Source organism: Marmota monax, unplaced genomic scaffold (genome assembly GCF_021218885.2).
Source record: "Marmota monax isolate L192 unplaced genomic scaffold, Marmota_monax_Labrador192_F-V1.1 WCK01_AAM20220418_F8-fsc00097, whole genome shotgun sequence".
In the NCBI taxonomy this organism is placed as follows: Eukaryota; Metazoa; Chordata; class Mammalia; order Rodentia; family Sciuridae; genus Marmota; species Marmota monax.
The window spans coordinates 4,934,149-4,949,986 of record NW_026694162.1 but is presented as its reverse complement, the minus strand read 5'-3'; the positions used below and the strand labels follow the sequence as shown (position 1 = coordinate 4,949,986).

At 35.5% G+C, this 15,838-nt stretch overlaps 1 protein-coding gene across 3 annotated transcripts in view; it reads left to right on the top strand.

Moving 5' to 3' along the window:
* Nucleotides 1-15,838, top strand: part of Ythdc2 (YTH N6-methyladenosine RNA binding protein C2) — an 80,729-nt gene that overhangs the window by 35,388 nt on the left and 29,503 nt on the right. For all 3 annotated transcript variants that reach the window (XM_058585984.1, XM_046465824.2, XM_046465825.1), the window contains exon 17: nt 1,406-1,488. In XM_058585984.1, coding sequence (XP_058441967.1) covers nt 1,406-1,488 — 83 coding nt within the window. The remainder of the gene's footprint in view (nt 1-1,405; nt 1,489-15,838) is intronic.

Below are 15,838 nucleotides of genomic sequence, written 5' to 3'. Positions count from 1 at the left end.
CACATAGTGGATCCATTCACTGAACAAATCATAGTGGTAGAGAGAATTGATTTTCCAAGGGAGGAGATATTATTCATATTGTGGTAAGGAAACATGTTTGTCTAGTGGATGTAAGTGATCATTTTTTAATGTGAAAACATTTAATGGTTTTCATGTAGCTTTTAGAACTATCATACAGAGAATAAAATTTTCTTATAGAATATTGTTATAGTCATTATAGTTGTATATTGTAAAGGAGTAATAGAACAGTAGTGAATATTATCATTAAAACTCTGGTGAGCCAAAAAAGTTCAGATTTTATTGCTCTAAAAAGTTGATGAGGTGGACCTTGAAAAATTTAGAAATTAATTCTGTTAGATATTGTTTGTGAAGTATATAATGGTATAAATGTGGTGGCAGTGTCATACATTATTTTACATTCAATTGACAATTGAAACATTTTATTAAAAACTAAGCAACATGTTTTCTAAAAATTCCATAATTAAACTATTATGAGACACATTTTTATTTATTTTAGTTTTTTTATTTATTTGTGTGCTGGGAATTGAACACAGTGGGCGCTTTAACACTGGCTACATCTCCAGTCCTTTTATTTTGAGACAGGGTTTCACTAAGTTACTGAGATTCTTGCAAGTTTCTGAGGCTGACCTTGAACTTGTGATCCTGCCAAGTTGCTGGAATTACAGGCACATGCATTACCATGCCTGACTTCTTTTAGTTTTTTTATATAAGGGAAAACATAAGTCACTGATTGAAGTATGTGTTCTATTATGAATATATTCTTCTATTAAAATGTTTCTTTACAGCATGTTTTCACTTTTGGTTTTTTGAGGTAGTATGGCATTAGTAATGGTTCTGTTTTTATTTTTTTCATTTGTAGCATTCAGGATAGGCTAACTTTGTTAGTAGCTCAGCAAGAGATAAGTGGGGGGATTAAAAATTCTTCACTTTGGGATTTAATTATTTTTGTTCCACAAGATCTACTCCCTGTAAAGTATTTCAGAAAATGATTTTACCAGACCACTCTTATTCTTTATAATTCTTTATATTCTTTATAATGTAAATGTGATAGAAAAATGATCAAGAGAATAGACCAATTTTTTTTCTATTTTTGTTTCCTATGAGAATTGGTTGCCATTATTCACCTATTGCACAGAACAGCAAAACACAGAATGGGGACGTTTTATAGCTCTTTTGAGTTTAGTTTGGTTTTTATTCTTTTTTCTTAGAATGTTTGTAACCAGAACATCTGGGTTTTTAACAGTCAATGTACTGTTCTAGTTATGTAATCAAGAAGAGAACATTAAATTAAACTTGGCATGTTAAGATATGTTGATAATATTTCTTGTTATTTCCTCTTAAATGCCTTTCATGTTTTAACATAAAGATAATTTAAATATTACAGAAATCCTTTGATGCACTGAGTTTTGTTACAATGTTAAAAATGGTGTGGATTTCCAAAGCTAGTGCCATACAACGAAAAGGCAGGTAATGTGTGTTTAATGTACATTCATTCAATTGCCTATAAAATGAAAACATTTTCATAAGTATTCTATATTTATCATATTTTCCCCCTTCTGTAAAATGTTAGTTTTCCTGTTAGTCTTAATTTGTATATTATCATTGCAAAACTAACCATTTAAAACTTTTTTAAAAGCTGAATTTAGGTTATATTTAAAGATTATGTATGCCCTGTATATTGCATCATATATACCAAAATAATGCGAATTAATGAAATGGTTCTTTTGCTTATCAGATTGACACTGGTAAAAATGTTTTATAGTACAAAATATAGTGGCAAAAACATGGGCCACTAGGCCTTCATAATTTATTGATGGGAGAAAATTTCATAATTTTATTGATTGTTTGACTTCTTCAGAAGGTAAATTGAAATTGTTTACTGGATCTATCCTTTGGCCATGGATTCCACTTCTCATAATTTGTCCTGATTATACTTGCACATGGGTGCAAATATATACGTTTAAGAACATTCTTTACACTATTATATGTAATAATAAAAAGATAAATTATGTTATAGCTACACAATGTCATGCTGGGTACCTGTTAAAAGGAAGGCCAGAGATCTATGTTTCTATGTGAAATGAGTTTTCATATATACATGTGCACGTGAATGTGCATATGTATATGTGTGTGTGTGTGCATGTGTGCGCATGTGCGCATCAATGTATATATATCAACACATGCATGCAAGAATCTGGGAGAAATATATTAATAGCAATTAGTGATTTTTGGCTCTTAAGAGTGAGGATTTATTTGTCTATTTGTGATGCTAGGGATCAAACCCTGGGTGTCCTGCATGCTAGGCAAGTGTCCTACCACTGAGTCATACCTCTGGCCCATTTTTAATTGTACATGTCAGTACAGTGTATTTTGACATACATACGTGGAGTATTACTTCCCATTTTTGTGGTTCTAAATGATGTGGAGTTACACAGGTTATGTATTCATGTATGAGCATAGGAAAGTTATGTCCAATTCATTCTACTGTCTTTCTTATTCCACTCCCTCCTTCCTTCCCTTCCTTCCTCTTTGTCTATTCCAGTGAACTTCTATTCCAGCCCCACTCCACTTATTGTGAGTTAGCATCTGTATATCAGAGAGAACATTCAACCTTTGGTTTTTTGGGATAGACTTATTTCACTTAGAATGATGGTCTCTAGTTCCATCCATTTACCAGCAAATGCCATAATTTTTTCTTGTTTATGGCTGAGTAAGATTCCATTACGTATATGTACCGCATTTTCTTTATCCATTCATCTGTTGAAGGACACCTAGGTTAGTTCCATAGCTTAGCTATTGTGAATTGAGTTGCTTATTACATATGTATTACATATATAGAGCACAGTTTTTCATATCTCTGGTTATATACACAGTATATAACTTGTGTCTTCATACGCGTACTTTGTATAATAATGATCGTTACATTCCAAATCCCATGCCCCCTCCCTGCCCCTCCAACTCCTCTGCCCTATCTAGAGTTCGTCTATTCCTCCCATGCTCCTGTTCCCTGTCCCACTATGAATCAGCCTCCTTATATCAAAGAAAACATTCGGCATTTGTTTTTTTTGGGATTGGCTTACTTTACTTAGCATTGTCTTCTCTAACTCCATCCATTTACCTGCAAATGCCATGATTTTATTCTCTTAATGCTGAGTAATATTCCTTTGTGTATATATGCCACATTTTTTTAATCCATTAATCTATTGAAGGGCATCTAGGTTAGTTCCACAGTTTAGCTATTGTGAATTGTGCTGCTATAAACATTGATGTAGCTGTGTCCCTATAGTATGTTAATTTTAAGTCCTTTGAGTATAGACTGAGGAGAGGGATAGCTGGGTCAAATGGTGGTCCCATTCCCAATTTTCCAGGAAATCTCCATACTGCTTTCCATATTGGCTGCACCAATTTACAGTCCCACCAAGAGTGTATGAGTGTACCTTTTTCCCCACATCCTTGCCAACACTTATTGTTGTTTGTATGCTTAATAGCTGCCATTCTGACTGGAGTGAGATGAAATCTTAGAGTGGTTTTGATTTGCGTTTCTCTAATTGCTGGTGATGATGAACATTTTTTCATGTGTTTGTTGACTGATTGTACATCATCTTCTGAGAAGTGTCTCTTCAGGTCCTTGGTCCATTTATTGATTGGGTTATTTGTTTTTTGGTTTTTTTTTAATTTGGTGTTTAGTTTTTTGAGTTCTTTATATACTCTAGAGATTAGTGCTCTATCTGATGTGTGAGGGGTAGAGATTTGCTCCCAAGATGTAGGTTCTCTCTTCACCTCACAGATTGTTTCTTTTGCTGAGAAGAAACTTTTTAGTTTGAGTCCATCCCATTTATTGATTCTTGATTTTAATTATTGCTCCATAGGAGTCTTATTAAGGAAGTTGGGGCCTAATCCCACATGATGAAGTTTAGGGCCTACTTTCTTTTTCTATTATATGCAGGGTCTCTGGCTTTATTCCTAGGTTTTTGATCCATTTTGAGTTGAGTTTTGTGCATGGTGAGAGATAGGGATTTAATTACATTTTGTTGCATATAGATTTCTAGTTTTTCCAGACCATTTGTTGAAGAGGCTCTTTTCTCCAATGCATGTTCTTAGCACCTTTGTCTAATGTAAGATAATTGTAGTTTTGTGGGTTAATCTCTGTGTCCTCTATTCTGTACCATTGATCTACCAGTCTGTTTTAGTGCCAATATTATGCTGTTTTTGTTACTATTGCTCTGTAGTATAGTTTTAAGGTCTGGTATAGTGATGCCACCTGCTTCACTTTTCCTGCTAAGGATTGCTTTAGCTATTCTGGGTCTCTTATTTTTCTAGATGAATTTCATGATTGCTTTTTCTATTTTTATGAGGTATGTCATTGGAATTTTGATTGGAATTGCATTAAATCTGTATAGTGACCATGGTCATTTTGATAATATTAATTCTGCCTATCCAAAAGCAAGGTAGATCTTTCCATCTTCTAAGGTCTTCTTTGATTTCTTTCTTTCTTTCTTTCTTTCTTTCTTTCTTTCTTTCTTTCTTTTTTAAAGAGAGAGAGAGAGAGAGAGAGAGAGAGAATTTTTTTTTTTTTTTTTTTTTTTCCCATCATCCACCCTCCCCCCTCCCCACCTCTCCCCTCCCCTCCCCTCCTCTCGAGAGAGAATATTTTAATATTTATTTTTTAGTTTTTGGCAGACACATCATCTTTGTTTGTATGTGGTGCTGAGGATCGAACCCGGGCCGCACGCGTGCCAGGCGAGCGCACTACCGCTTGAGCCACATCTCCAGCCCTGATTTCTTTCTTTAGGTTTCTGTAATTTTCATTATGTAGATCTTTCACCTCTTTTATTAAGTTGATTCCCAAGTATTTTATTTTTTTTGAGACTATTGAAAATGGGGTAGTTTTCCTCATTTCCCTTTCTGAGGATTTGTAACTGATATACAGAAATGCCTTTGATTTATGGGTGTTCATTTTATATCCTGCTACTTTGTTGAATTTATTTATTAGTTCTAGATGTTTTCTGGTGGAGCTTTTAGGGTCTTTTAGGTTTAGAATCATATCATCAGCAAATAGTGCCAAATCGAGTTCTTCGTTTCCTATGTGTATCCGTTTAATTTCTTTCGTCTAATTGTTCTCGCCTGTGTTCAAGAACTGTGTTTTTAGAGGGAATGCCTTCAATTTTTCTCCGTTTAGAATGAGGTTGGCCTGGGGCTTAGTAGCATAGATAGCCTTTATGATGCTGAAATATGTTCCTGTTATCCCTAGTTTTTCTAGTGTTTTGAACATAAAGGGTGCTGTATTTTTTCAAATGCTTTTTCTGCATCTATTGAAATGATCATATGATTCTTATCTTTAAGTGTATTGATGTGATGAATTACATTTATTGATTTCCGTATGTTGAACCAACCTTACATCCCTGAGATGAATCCCACTTGATCATGGTACACGATCTTATTGATATGTTTTTGTATTTGATTTGCCAGAATTTTATTGAGAATTTTTGCATCTATGTTTATTAGATATATTGGTCTGAAGTTTTCTTTTTTTTGATGTGTCTTTGCCTATTTTTGGAATCAGAGTGATATTGGCCTCATAGAATGAATTTGGAAGTGCTGCCTCTTTTTCTATTTTCTGAAATAAATTGGAGAGTATTGGTATTAGTTCTTCTCTAAAGGTCTTATAGAACTTGGCTGTGTATCTGTCCAGTCCTGGGCTTTTCTTGGTTGGTAGACTTTTTATGAGTCTGGTATTTTGTCACTTGAAATTGACCTGTTTAAATTGTGTATATCATCCTGATGCAATTTGGACAAATTATATAAGTCTAGAAATTTGTTGATGTCTTCATTATTTTCTATTTTATTGGAGTACAAGTTTTCAAAATAATTTCTAATTATATTCTGTATTTCTGTAGTGTCTGTTGTGATATTTCCTTTTTCATCATGTATGTTAGGATTTGAGTTTTCTCTCCTTCTCATCATTAGCATGGCTAAAGATCTGTCAATTTTATTTATTTTTTTCAAAGAACCAACTTTTTGTTCTGTCAATTTTTTCAGTTGTTTCTTTTGTTTCAATTTCATTTATTTCAGCTCTGATTTTAATTATTTCCTGTCTTCTGCTGCTTTTGGTGTTGATTTTTTCTTATTTTTCTAGGGCTTTGAGATGTAGTATTAAGTCATTTATTTGTTGACATTTTCTTCTTTTAAGGAATGAACTCCATGCAATGAAATTTCCTCTTAGAACTGCTTTCATAGTGTCCCAGAGATTTTGATATGTATATCTGTGTTCTCATTCACCTCTAAAACTTTTTTAATCTCCTCCTTGATGTCTTCTGTAACCCATTGTTCATTCAGTAGCATATTATTTAGTCTCCAGGCGGATTTCATTTCTTATTTTATCATTGATTTCTAATTTCATTCCATTATGATCTGATAGAATGCAGGGTAGTATCTCTACTTTTTTACATTTGCTAAGAGTTACTTTGTGGCATAGTATATGGTCTATTTTAGAGAAGGATCCATGTGCTGCTGAGAAGAAAGTATATTTTCTCATTGAAGGATGGAATATTCTATATATGTCAGTTAAGTCTAAGTTATTGATTGTATTATTGAGTTCTATAATTTCTTTGTTCGCTTTTGTTTTGAGGGTCTATCTAATAATGAAAGAAGTGTGTTAAAGTCACCCAAAATTATTGTGTTGTGGTCTATTTGACTCTTAACTTGAGAAGGGTTTGTTTGATGAACATAGCTGCTCCATTGTTTGGGGCATATATATTTATAATTGTTAAATCTTGTTGGTATATGGTTCCCTTGAGCAGTATTTAATGTCCTTCTTTATCGTTTTTGATTGACTTTAATTTGAAGTGTACTTTATATGAGGATGGAAACCCCTGCTTGCTTCCACAGTCCATCTGAGTGGTGATTTTTCCCAGTCCTTAACCTTCAGTCTGTGAATGTCTTCTTTCTATGAGATGAGTCTCTTGGAGGTAGCATATTATTGGGTCTTTTTTTTTTTTTATCCAATCTGCTAGTCTATGTCTTTTGATTGGTGGGTTTAGCCTATCAACATTCAGGGTTATTATCGAGACATGATTTGTATTCCCAGCCATTTTTGTTTATTTTTGGTATTTAGTGTGACTTGATTTCTCCTCTGATTAGATTTTGTAATCCCTCCCTCTGCTGATTTTCATCATCGTTTCTCCTTTCCTCTTCTTGGAATACTTTGCTGAGGATGTTCTGTAGTGCTGGCTTTCTAGTTGTAAATTCTTTTAACTTTTTGCTTATCATGGAAGGTTTTTATTTTATCCTCAAATCTAAAGCTTACTTTTGCTAGATATAATATTCTTGGTTGGCATCTATTTTCTTTCAGGGCTTGGTATATGTTGTTCCACAGTCTCCTGGCTTTGAGGGTCTGGGTTGAAAAATCTGCTGAAATATGAATTGATCTCCCCCTATATATGATCCAATGCCTCTCTTTTGCAGCTTTTAAGTTTCTATCCTTATTCTGTATGCTAGATATTTTTATTATAATGTGCCTTGGTGTAGACCTGTTGTAATTTCGTACATTTGGTGTCCTGTAAGCCTCTTGTATGGTTTTCCAATTCATCTTCATGCTTGGGAAATTTTCTGATATTATCTCATTGAAGAGATTGTGCATTCCTTTGGTTTGAAATTCTGTGTCTTCCTCTATCCCAGTAACTCTTAGATTTGGTCTTTTGATGTTGTCCCATAATTCTTGCATGTTCTGTTCATGGTTTCTAATTTTCTTCACTGTATGGCTTTATTTTCCAGATTGTATACTTTGTCTTCATTATCTGACATTCTTTCTTCCAAGTGATCTAGCCTGTTTGTTATACTTTCTATTGAGTTTTTTATTTGATTTATTGTATCCTTCATTTCAAGATTTCTGACTGACTGTTTTTCAGAGTCTCTCTCTCTCTCTTGAAGTAATCTTTTGCTACCTGTGTTTGCTCTCTTATCTCATTGTTGGAGTGATCAATTTTTGCCTGTATTTGCTCATTTAGGTCAGTCTTTAATTCACAGATCATTTTAATTATGAACCTTCTGAACTCCTCCTCTGACATTTCATCAACTTTGCTGTCCGTGGGTTCTGTTATTATAGTGTCCTGGTTTGTTTGGGGCAATTTCCTCCCTTGTTTTTTCATGTTGTCTTATGTGTCTTCCTTTCTTGCAGTGTGGATCTGAGATATTAGTTTCTTCCTATATTATTGTAGTACCTGTGCAGATTGTCTGTACCTCACCTTGATGTTGGTCTTCCAGACCCTACTGGTGTCCCTTAATGAATGTTACTGCATCCTGGATCTGGGTCCTGTGTAACTTGGAGTGGGTGGATCTGGGCTACTGGGCTTGACCTCCCATGGTAGTCTGCCAGTCGGAAGGGGTGGTCTTGTGCCAAAGGCTGGCTTTGGCAGTGTCTGCCCTGCCTGAGGAGGGATGGATCTGGCCTGCTGTGCACCTGGGTCCCCCAGAGGCCAGTGTGGATGGATCTGGCCACTGGACTTGACCTCCTGCCGTGGTCTGCTGGTTGTCTTGTGCCAAAGACTAGGCTTTGGCAGTGTCTCCCCTGCTGGGGTAGGGAGTGTTGGGGGGTGAACCGGCCTATGGAGAGCCTGAATCCCACATGGGCTGGTGTGGGCAGTCTGGGCTGGATCTCGGCTCCCGTGGTACTCCACTGGTCAGAAGGGGCAGTCCTGCACCAGAGTCTGGGCTCTGAAGAGTGTCTGCCCCACTGAGGAAGGGGTGGACCAGGCCTGCCGTCAGCCTGGGTCCCACAGAGGTCAGTGTGAGTGGATCTCATGTCCTGCAGATTAATGCTCTATCTGAGGTGTATGTGGCATTCTGTAGGCTCTTCACATTATTGATTGTTTCTTTGGCTGTGAAGAAGCTTTTTGGTTTGATACCATTTCATTTATTGATCCTTGATTTTACTTCTTGTACTTTCAGAGTCTTGTTGAGGAATTTGTTTCTTTAGCCGACTTGATGGAGACTTGGGCCTATATTTGATTCTAGTAGGTGCAGAGTCTCTGGTCCTTGTCATCTTAGAGTTGAATTTTGTTCAGGGTGAGAGATAAGTTTTTAATTTCATTTTGCTACACATGGATTTCCAGTTTTCCTAGCACCATTTGTTGAAGAGGCTATTTTTTCTCCAGTGAGAAAAATGGTGCCTTTGTCTAGTATGAGATAACTGTATTTATGTGGGTTTGTTTCTGTGTCCTCTGTTCTGTACCATTGGTATTCATGTCTGTTTTTGTGGCTATAACATGCTGTTTTTGTTAGTGTAACTATATAATATAATTTAAGGTCTAGTATTGTGATGCCTACTGCTTTACTTTTCTCTCTGAGAATTGCTTTGACTATTCTGGGCCTATTATTTTTCCAAATGAATTTCATAACTGCTTTTCTATTTCTATGAAGAACGTCGTTGGAATTTTAATAGGAATTGTATTAAATATGTATACTGCTTTTGGTATTATGGCCATTTTGACAATATTAATTCTATCTATCTAAGAACATTGGGAATCTTTCCATCTTCTAAGATATTCTTCAATTTCTTTATTTAGTATTCTATAATTTTCATTGTAAAGGTCTTTTACCTCTTTTGTTAGATTGATTTTCAAATATTTATTGTTTTTTAGGCTATTGTAAATGGGGTGATTTTCTTAATTTCTCTTTCAGTTGGTTTATCACTGTTGCATAGGAACGAGTTTGATTTATGGGTGTTAATTTTGTATCTTTCTATTTTGCTGAATTTATTTATGAATTCTAGACGTTTTCTGGTGGAATATTTGGATCTTCTAAATATAGACTCATGTCATTGACAGATAGAGGTAGTATGAGTTCTTCTTTTCCTGTTCATGTTCCTTTAATTTCTTTCTTCTGTCTAATTGCTCTGGCTAGAGTTTCAAGAACAATGTTGAATAGAAGTGGTGAAAGAGGGCATCCCTGTCTTGTTCCAGTTTTTTAAAGGGAATGCTTTCAGTTTTTCTCCATTTAGAATGATATTGCCTTAAATTTTAACATATATAGCTTTTACAATGTTGAGGTATGTTTCTACTATCCCTAGTTTTTCTAGTATTTTGAACATGAATGGATGTGATGAATTACATTCATTGATTTCTGTATGTTGAACCAACCTTGCATCCCTTGGATGAGCCCCACTTGATCGTGGTACACTATCTTTTTAATATGTTTTTGTATATGAATTGTCAGAATTTTATTGAGAATTTTTGCATCTATGTTTATCAGGGATATTTGTCTGAAGTTTTCTTTCATTTGTGTGTCTGATTTGGTATCAGGGTGATACTAGCTTCATAGAATGAGTTTTGGAAGGATTCCCTCCTATTTCATGGAATAGTTTGAAGAGGATTAGTGTTAGTTCTTCTTTAAAGGTGTGGTAAAACTTGGCTGAGAATCCATCTGGTCCTTGGTTTTCTTTGTTGGTAGTCTTTTGATGACATCTTCAATTTCATTGCTTGAAATTGATCTGTTTACATTTTCTGTGTCCTCCTGATTCAATTTGGGTAGGTTGTATGTCTCTAGAAACTTGTCAATGTCTTCAAAATTTTCTATTTTATTAAGTATAAATTTTTAAAATAGTTTCTGATGATTATATTTCACTAATTGCTGTTGTGATACATCCTTTTTTGTCATGAATTTTTGTAATTTGGTTTTTCTCTGTTAGCTTGGCTAAGGGTTTAATCAGTTTTATTTATTTTTTCAAAGAACCAATTTTTTGTTTTGTCAAATTTTTGAATTGTTTCTTTTGTTTCAATTTTGTTGATTTCAGCTATTTCCTGTCTTCTGCTGCTTTTGGTATTGATTTGTTCTTTTTTTCTAGGGCTTTGAGATGTAATGTTAGGTCATTTATTCATCAACTTTCTATTCTTTTTTTTTTCTTAGTTGTTGATGGACACAATGACCTTATTTTATTTATTTATTTTTATGTGATGTTAGGATTGAACCCAGTGCCTCACACATCATAGGTGAGCACTCTACCTACTAAGCCACAACCCCAACCCAACTTTCTATTCTTTTAATAAATGAGTTCAGTGCAATGAACATTCCTCTTAAAATCGCCTTCATAGTGTCTCAAGAGATTTTGATATGTTGTATTGCTATTCTTGTTTCCCTCTTAAGTATTTTTTTATTTCATCCCTGGTTTCTTCTGCTATCCATTGGTCATTCAATAGCATATTACTTAGTCTCCAGGTATTAGAATAACTTCTGTTTTTAAAATTTTATCAATGATTTCTAATTTCATTCCATTTTGATCTGATAGAATGCAAGGTATTATCTCTGTTTTTTTGTATTTGCTAAGAGTTTCTTTGTGATCTAATATATGGTCTATTTTAGAGAAGGATCCATGTGCTGCTGAAAAGAAAGTGTATTCAGTCATTGATGCATAAATATTGTTTATATGTCTGTTAAGTCTAAATTATTAATTATGTGTTTTAGTTTTATAGCTTCTTTATTTAGCTTTTGTTTGGATGATCTGTTCTGTGTTGAGAGAGGTGTGTTGAAGTCACACAGTATTACTGTGTTGTCCGTCTAGTTGCTACTTCTTTTTTTGGGGGGGCGGGTACTGGGATTGAACTCGGGGGCACTTGATCACTGAGCCACATCCCCATACCTATTTTGTATTTTATTTAGAGACATGGTCCCACTTGAGCTGCTTAGCACCTTGCTTTTGCTGAGGCTGGTTTTGAACTTGTGATCCTTCTGCCCCGGTTTCCTAGGCTGCTAGGGTCTATTTACTTCTTGAAATGGAGAAGGGTTTGTTTGATTTACATATGCTCCTTTGTTTGGTGCATAAATATTTACAATTGTTATGTCTTGTTGATGTATAGTTCCCCTAAGTACTATGAAATGTTCTTCTTTGTCCCTTCTGATTAACTTTGGCTTGATGTCCACTTAATCTGGTAAGAGGTAGAACCCCTGCTTGTTTATGAAATCCATGTGAATTATATGTTTTTTCCCATCCTTTTACTTTTAGTCTGTAGGTATTTTTGCTGATGATGTCTGTCTCTTGGAGACTGCATATTGTTGAGTCTTGTTTTTTAATCCAGTCCAACAGTCTGTGTCTTTTGATCGATGAGTTTAGGCTATTTGCAGTCAATTTTATTATTGAGAAATGATTTTTATTCCATGTCATTTTGATTAACTTCTGTTTTTTAATTTGATTAGTTTTTCCTTTGGTTGGCTATTCTTTTAGTGTAGTTCCTCCCTTTGCTGGTTTTCAGTTTTATTTTTTATTTCTTCTACCAAAATAGCTTATTGAGTATATTTGGTAGTGCAGACTTTCTGTTAATTTTTTTTAACTTTTGTTTGTCATGGAAAGTTTTAATTTTTTAAATTCATTGTTATTTATTTATGTGCTGGGGATTGAACTGAGGAGCACTCGATCCCTGAGCCAGATAGATCCTCAGCCGCATTTTGTGTTTTATTTAGTCACAGGGTCTCACTGGGTTACTTAACAACTTGCTTTAACTGAGGCTGGCTTTGAACTCTCAGTCCTTCTTCCTCAACCTCCCAATCTGCTGGGATTACAGGCCTATGCCAATGCTCCTGGCAGAAGGTTTTTATTTCATTGTCATTTATGAAGCTTAATTTTGCTGAATGTAGTATATTCTTGGCTGGCATCTACTTTGTTTTAGAGCTTGGAATATATTATTTCAAGACCTTCTAGCTTTGAGCGTTTGGGTTGAGAGGTCAGCTGAGGTCTGGATTGGTTTCCCTCTAAGCATGATTTTTCATTTTTCTCTGGCAGCCTTTAAAATTATATCCCTATTCTGTATGTTAGGCATTTTCATAACAGTGTGTCTTGGTTTGAGTCTGTTGCAAGTTTGTATATTTGTAAGCCTCCTGAATTTGATTTTCCATTTCATTCTTTAGGTTTGGGAAATTTTCTAATATTACTTCATTGAAAAGATAATACATTCCTTTAGTTTGTATCTCTTGTGCCTTCATCTGTCCTGACAAATCTTAAATTTGGTCTTTTTAGGTTATCCCATATTTTTTGGACATTCTGTTCATGGTCTCTTAATCTCTTTTCTCCACTGTCAGTTTGTTTTCAAGATTATATATTTTGTCTTCATTGCCTAAAACTTTTTTCCAAGTGATCTAGTTTGTTCGTGATACTTTCCATTGAAGTTTTAATTTGGCTTTCTGATTCCTTCATTTTGAGGATTTTCTGCTTGGTTTTTCTTCAAAATCTCTGTCCCTTTATTTTTTTAAATGATCTTTCATTTCGTGTATTTTCTCTGTGATTTCATTTGTTATATCATCCTTACTTCGCAGATCAGTTTATGTACATTCTAAACTCCTTCTTTGACATTTCTTCCACTGTGGTATCGATGGATTCTGTTATTGGAGTATCTTGGTTTGTTTGGGGTGATTTGTTCCCTTGCCTTTTCATATTGTTTGTGTTTCTGCCCATCTAACAGTATAAATCTGAGGGAGTAGAGCTTCTACCCTGTGGACTTAGAGTGTTCGTGAAAGTTTTAGTACCTCACCATTTAGGGGGAGACAAATATTAACAACTACCAGTGCAAACAGTATATAGCATTTAACCAAGTATTTCCTGCTATGCTGCTTACAATGTTAATTGTCACAACAAACGGGAATGACCAGTTATTGCCCACAATAAAAACAGTATGTTTGCAAAAGTGTTTATAATTTCAAATGGTGAACAGGGAGAGAACAGAAGTGATATGGGTTGTGATATAGGATTATGAAGAAGGAGCAGATAGAAGTAAAAAATTAATGGAAGAGTGAAAGAACAATAGAGATTGGCTGTTAGTGGAAGAAAATAGAGAATCAAAGGACTCAGATAGGTGAGAGAAAAAATATACATAAAGTAAAAATTTTAAAAATTAAAAGAATACAAAACAAAACTGAAATATACTAATTAAATATCCTAGTTTTCAAAAATGAGACCCATGATAAACAACTGGCTTCAAAAATGGTAGAAATGAGGGGCTGGGGATGTGGCTCAAGCGGTAGCGCCCTCGCCTGGCATGCGTGCGGCCCGGGTTCGATCCTCAGCACCACATACAAACAAAGATGTTGTGTCCGCCGAAAACTAAAAAATAAATAAAAATTCTCTCTCTCTCTCTCTCTCTCTCTCTCTCTCTTAAAAAAAAATAAAAATAAAAGTACCTTCTTTAAAAAAATGGTAGAAATGAGAAAAAAACAAATATGAATATGTATAATGTCCACGAACCTTTAAGGTCATAATTAAACATGAAAAGAAAAATATATTGATGAAAAGTTAAAGGATTATTTCTTTTGTAATTGAAAAGATTCTCCGCTTCCCTTCTCAGCAGTGTTAGGTGGTTTTGTCTGGAGTGTAATGCTGCTCCACCCTCTGTGTGGATTGCTGGAATGAGCGAGGTAATTTGGTAGGTGGAACTCCAGGAGGCAGGTTTAGGCTTAGATAGGCTCCAGGTTCTTCATTGAATTCCAGTTGGTATGGAGATTTTAAATCAGCACACCTCCAGGGCCCATCAGTTCCCAGTCCAGGGTGAAAGACTACACCCCAGGGGGCTCCCCTGGGTTTCACTCATGTGATGGATGAGCCAGTTATTAGTTCACTACCTCACCTGTGGACCTCACATTTCCTGGTCTCAGGTTCAGTCTCCAAACTCAATCTTTCCTACCCCTGCCCTTTCAAATTCCCAGACAGGTACTTCTCTCCCAGCCAATCCTGCAAGAAGCCAGATTGGAGGGAGAGAGGGTAAATCCAGTTGCGTTTTCACAACCAGTTGCCCCTTGTATAAACCTCTCTCCACGTTTGATTTTCTCCTGGTCACTTATGTTGTGTAATATGGGTTTGCCAGGCCTGTATTTTGGGCCACACTCGGGTTTTCCAGCAATCGGCTCTCTCACCTGCAGGCCCACACGCTGCAGCTGTAAAATGATTCCTTCTACTGTCCTCTTCATGCAGCCAGAAAAGATGGGGTTTCTTTCCCACACAAGGATATTGTGCAGCACACCTTTCAGTTTTGTTGGGCAGTGTCTTTGATCTCTAAAATCTCTATACCCACACACGCCTCAGGCCTCCTAAAAATGCAGGTTTCTCTAATTCCCTTATCTCTCCTCTGTGTTCACAGAGGGACCACTATGGCTGATGCTTGTGCTGTGGCGCTGGGGATTTCTTCCTAGTTTTGTTATATCCAACCTCCTGATTTCCTGATCTGCTTTGTATGTCCAGTATTAAATTCCAGTAAAGCTCCCTTTCCCCTTTTTTGTTCACCTACCTTGCTGAGAAACTGCCTGTCTGCTTTCTTGGTTTCTTGCCATAGAACAGCCAGGAAAGTGACATTTTCTATTCTACCATCTTGAAACCTCCCCTCAGGTGTTCTCTTAAGACAAGTGTCGCTTTTTGTATTTAGCTAGGGTTTATATACTGTTAATTGTACATAACTGAAAGTAAAAGAAATCATAGACATTTTCATGGTTATGTTTCAAGAGATATTTATTGAATCCTTCATTGTGTAAATGTTAGCAATACAGTGATGAATAAACTATGGTCTTATAGATAAAGGTCACATGATATTAAAATTGCTTAATTTTTTGCTCTTTCTTTGTTTCCTGGTGGCCATGATCTGAGAAACTTTCCTCCATCATGGCCTTCCTCTCCTCAGGCACAGTGATTTGTCTGACCATGGATTGAGATTTCTGAAATCATGGGCCCAAATAAACTTTTTCTTCCTCAAAGTTACTCTTGTTAAGTATTTTGTTCACAGTGATAAAAAGATAACTAACTTAGTGACTGAGAAGAGACTACTTTTCCTTTTGATATTTTTCTGCTTTT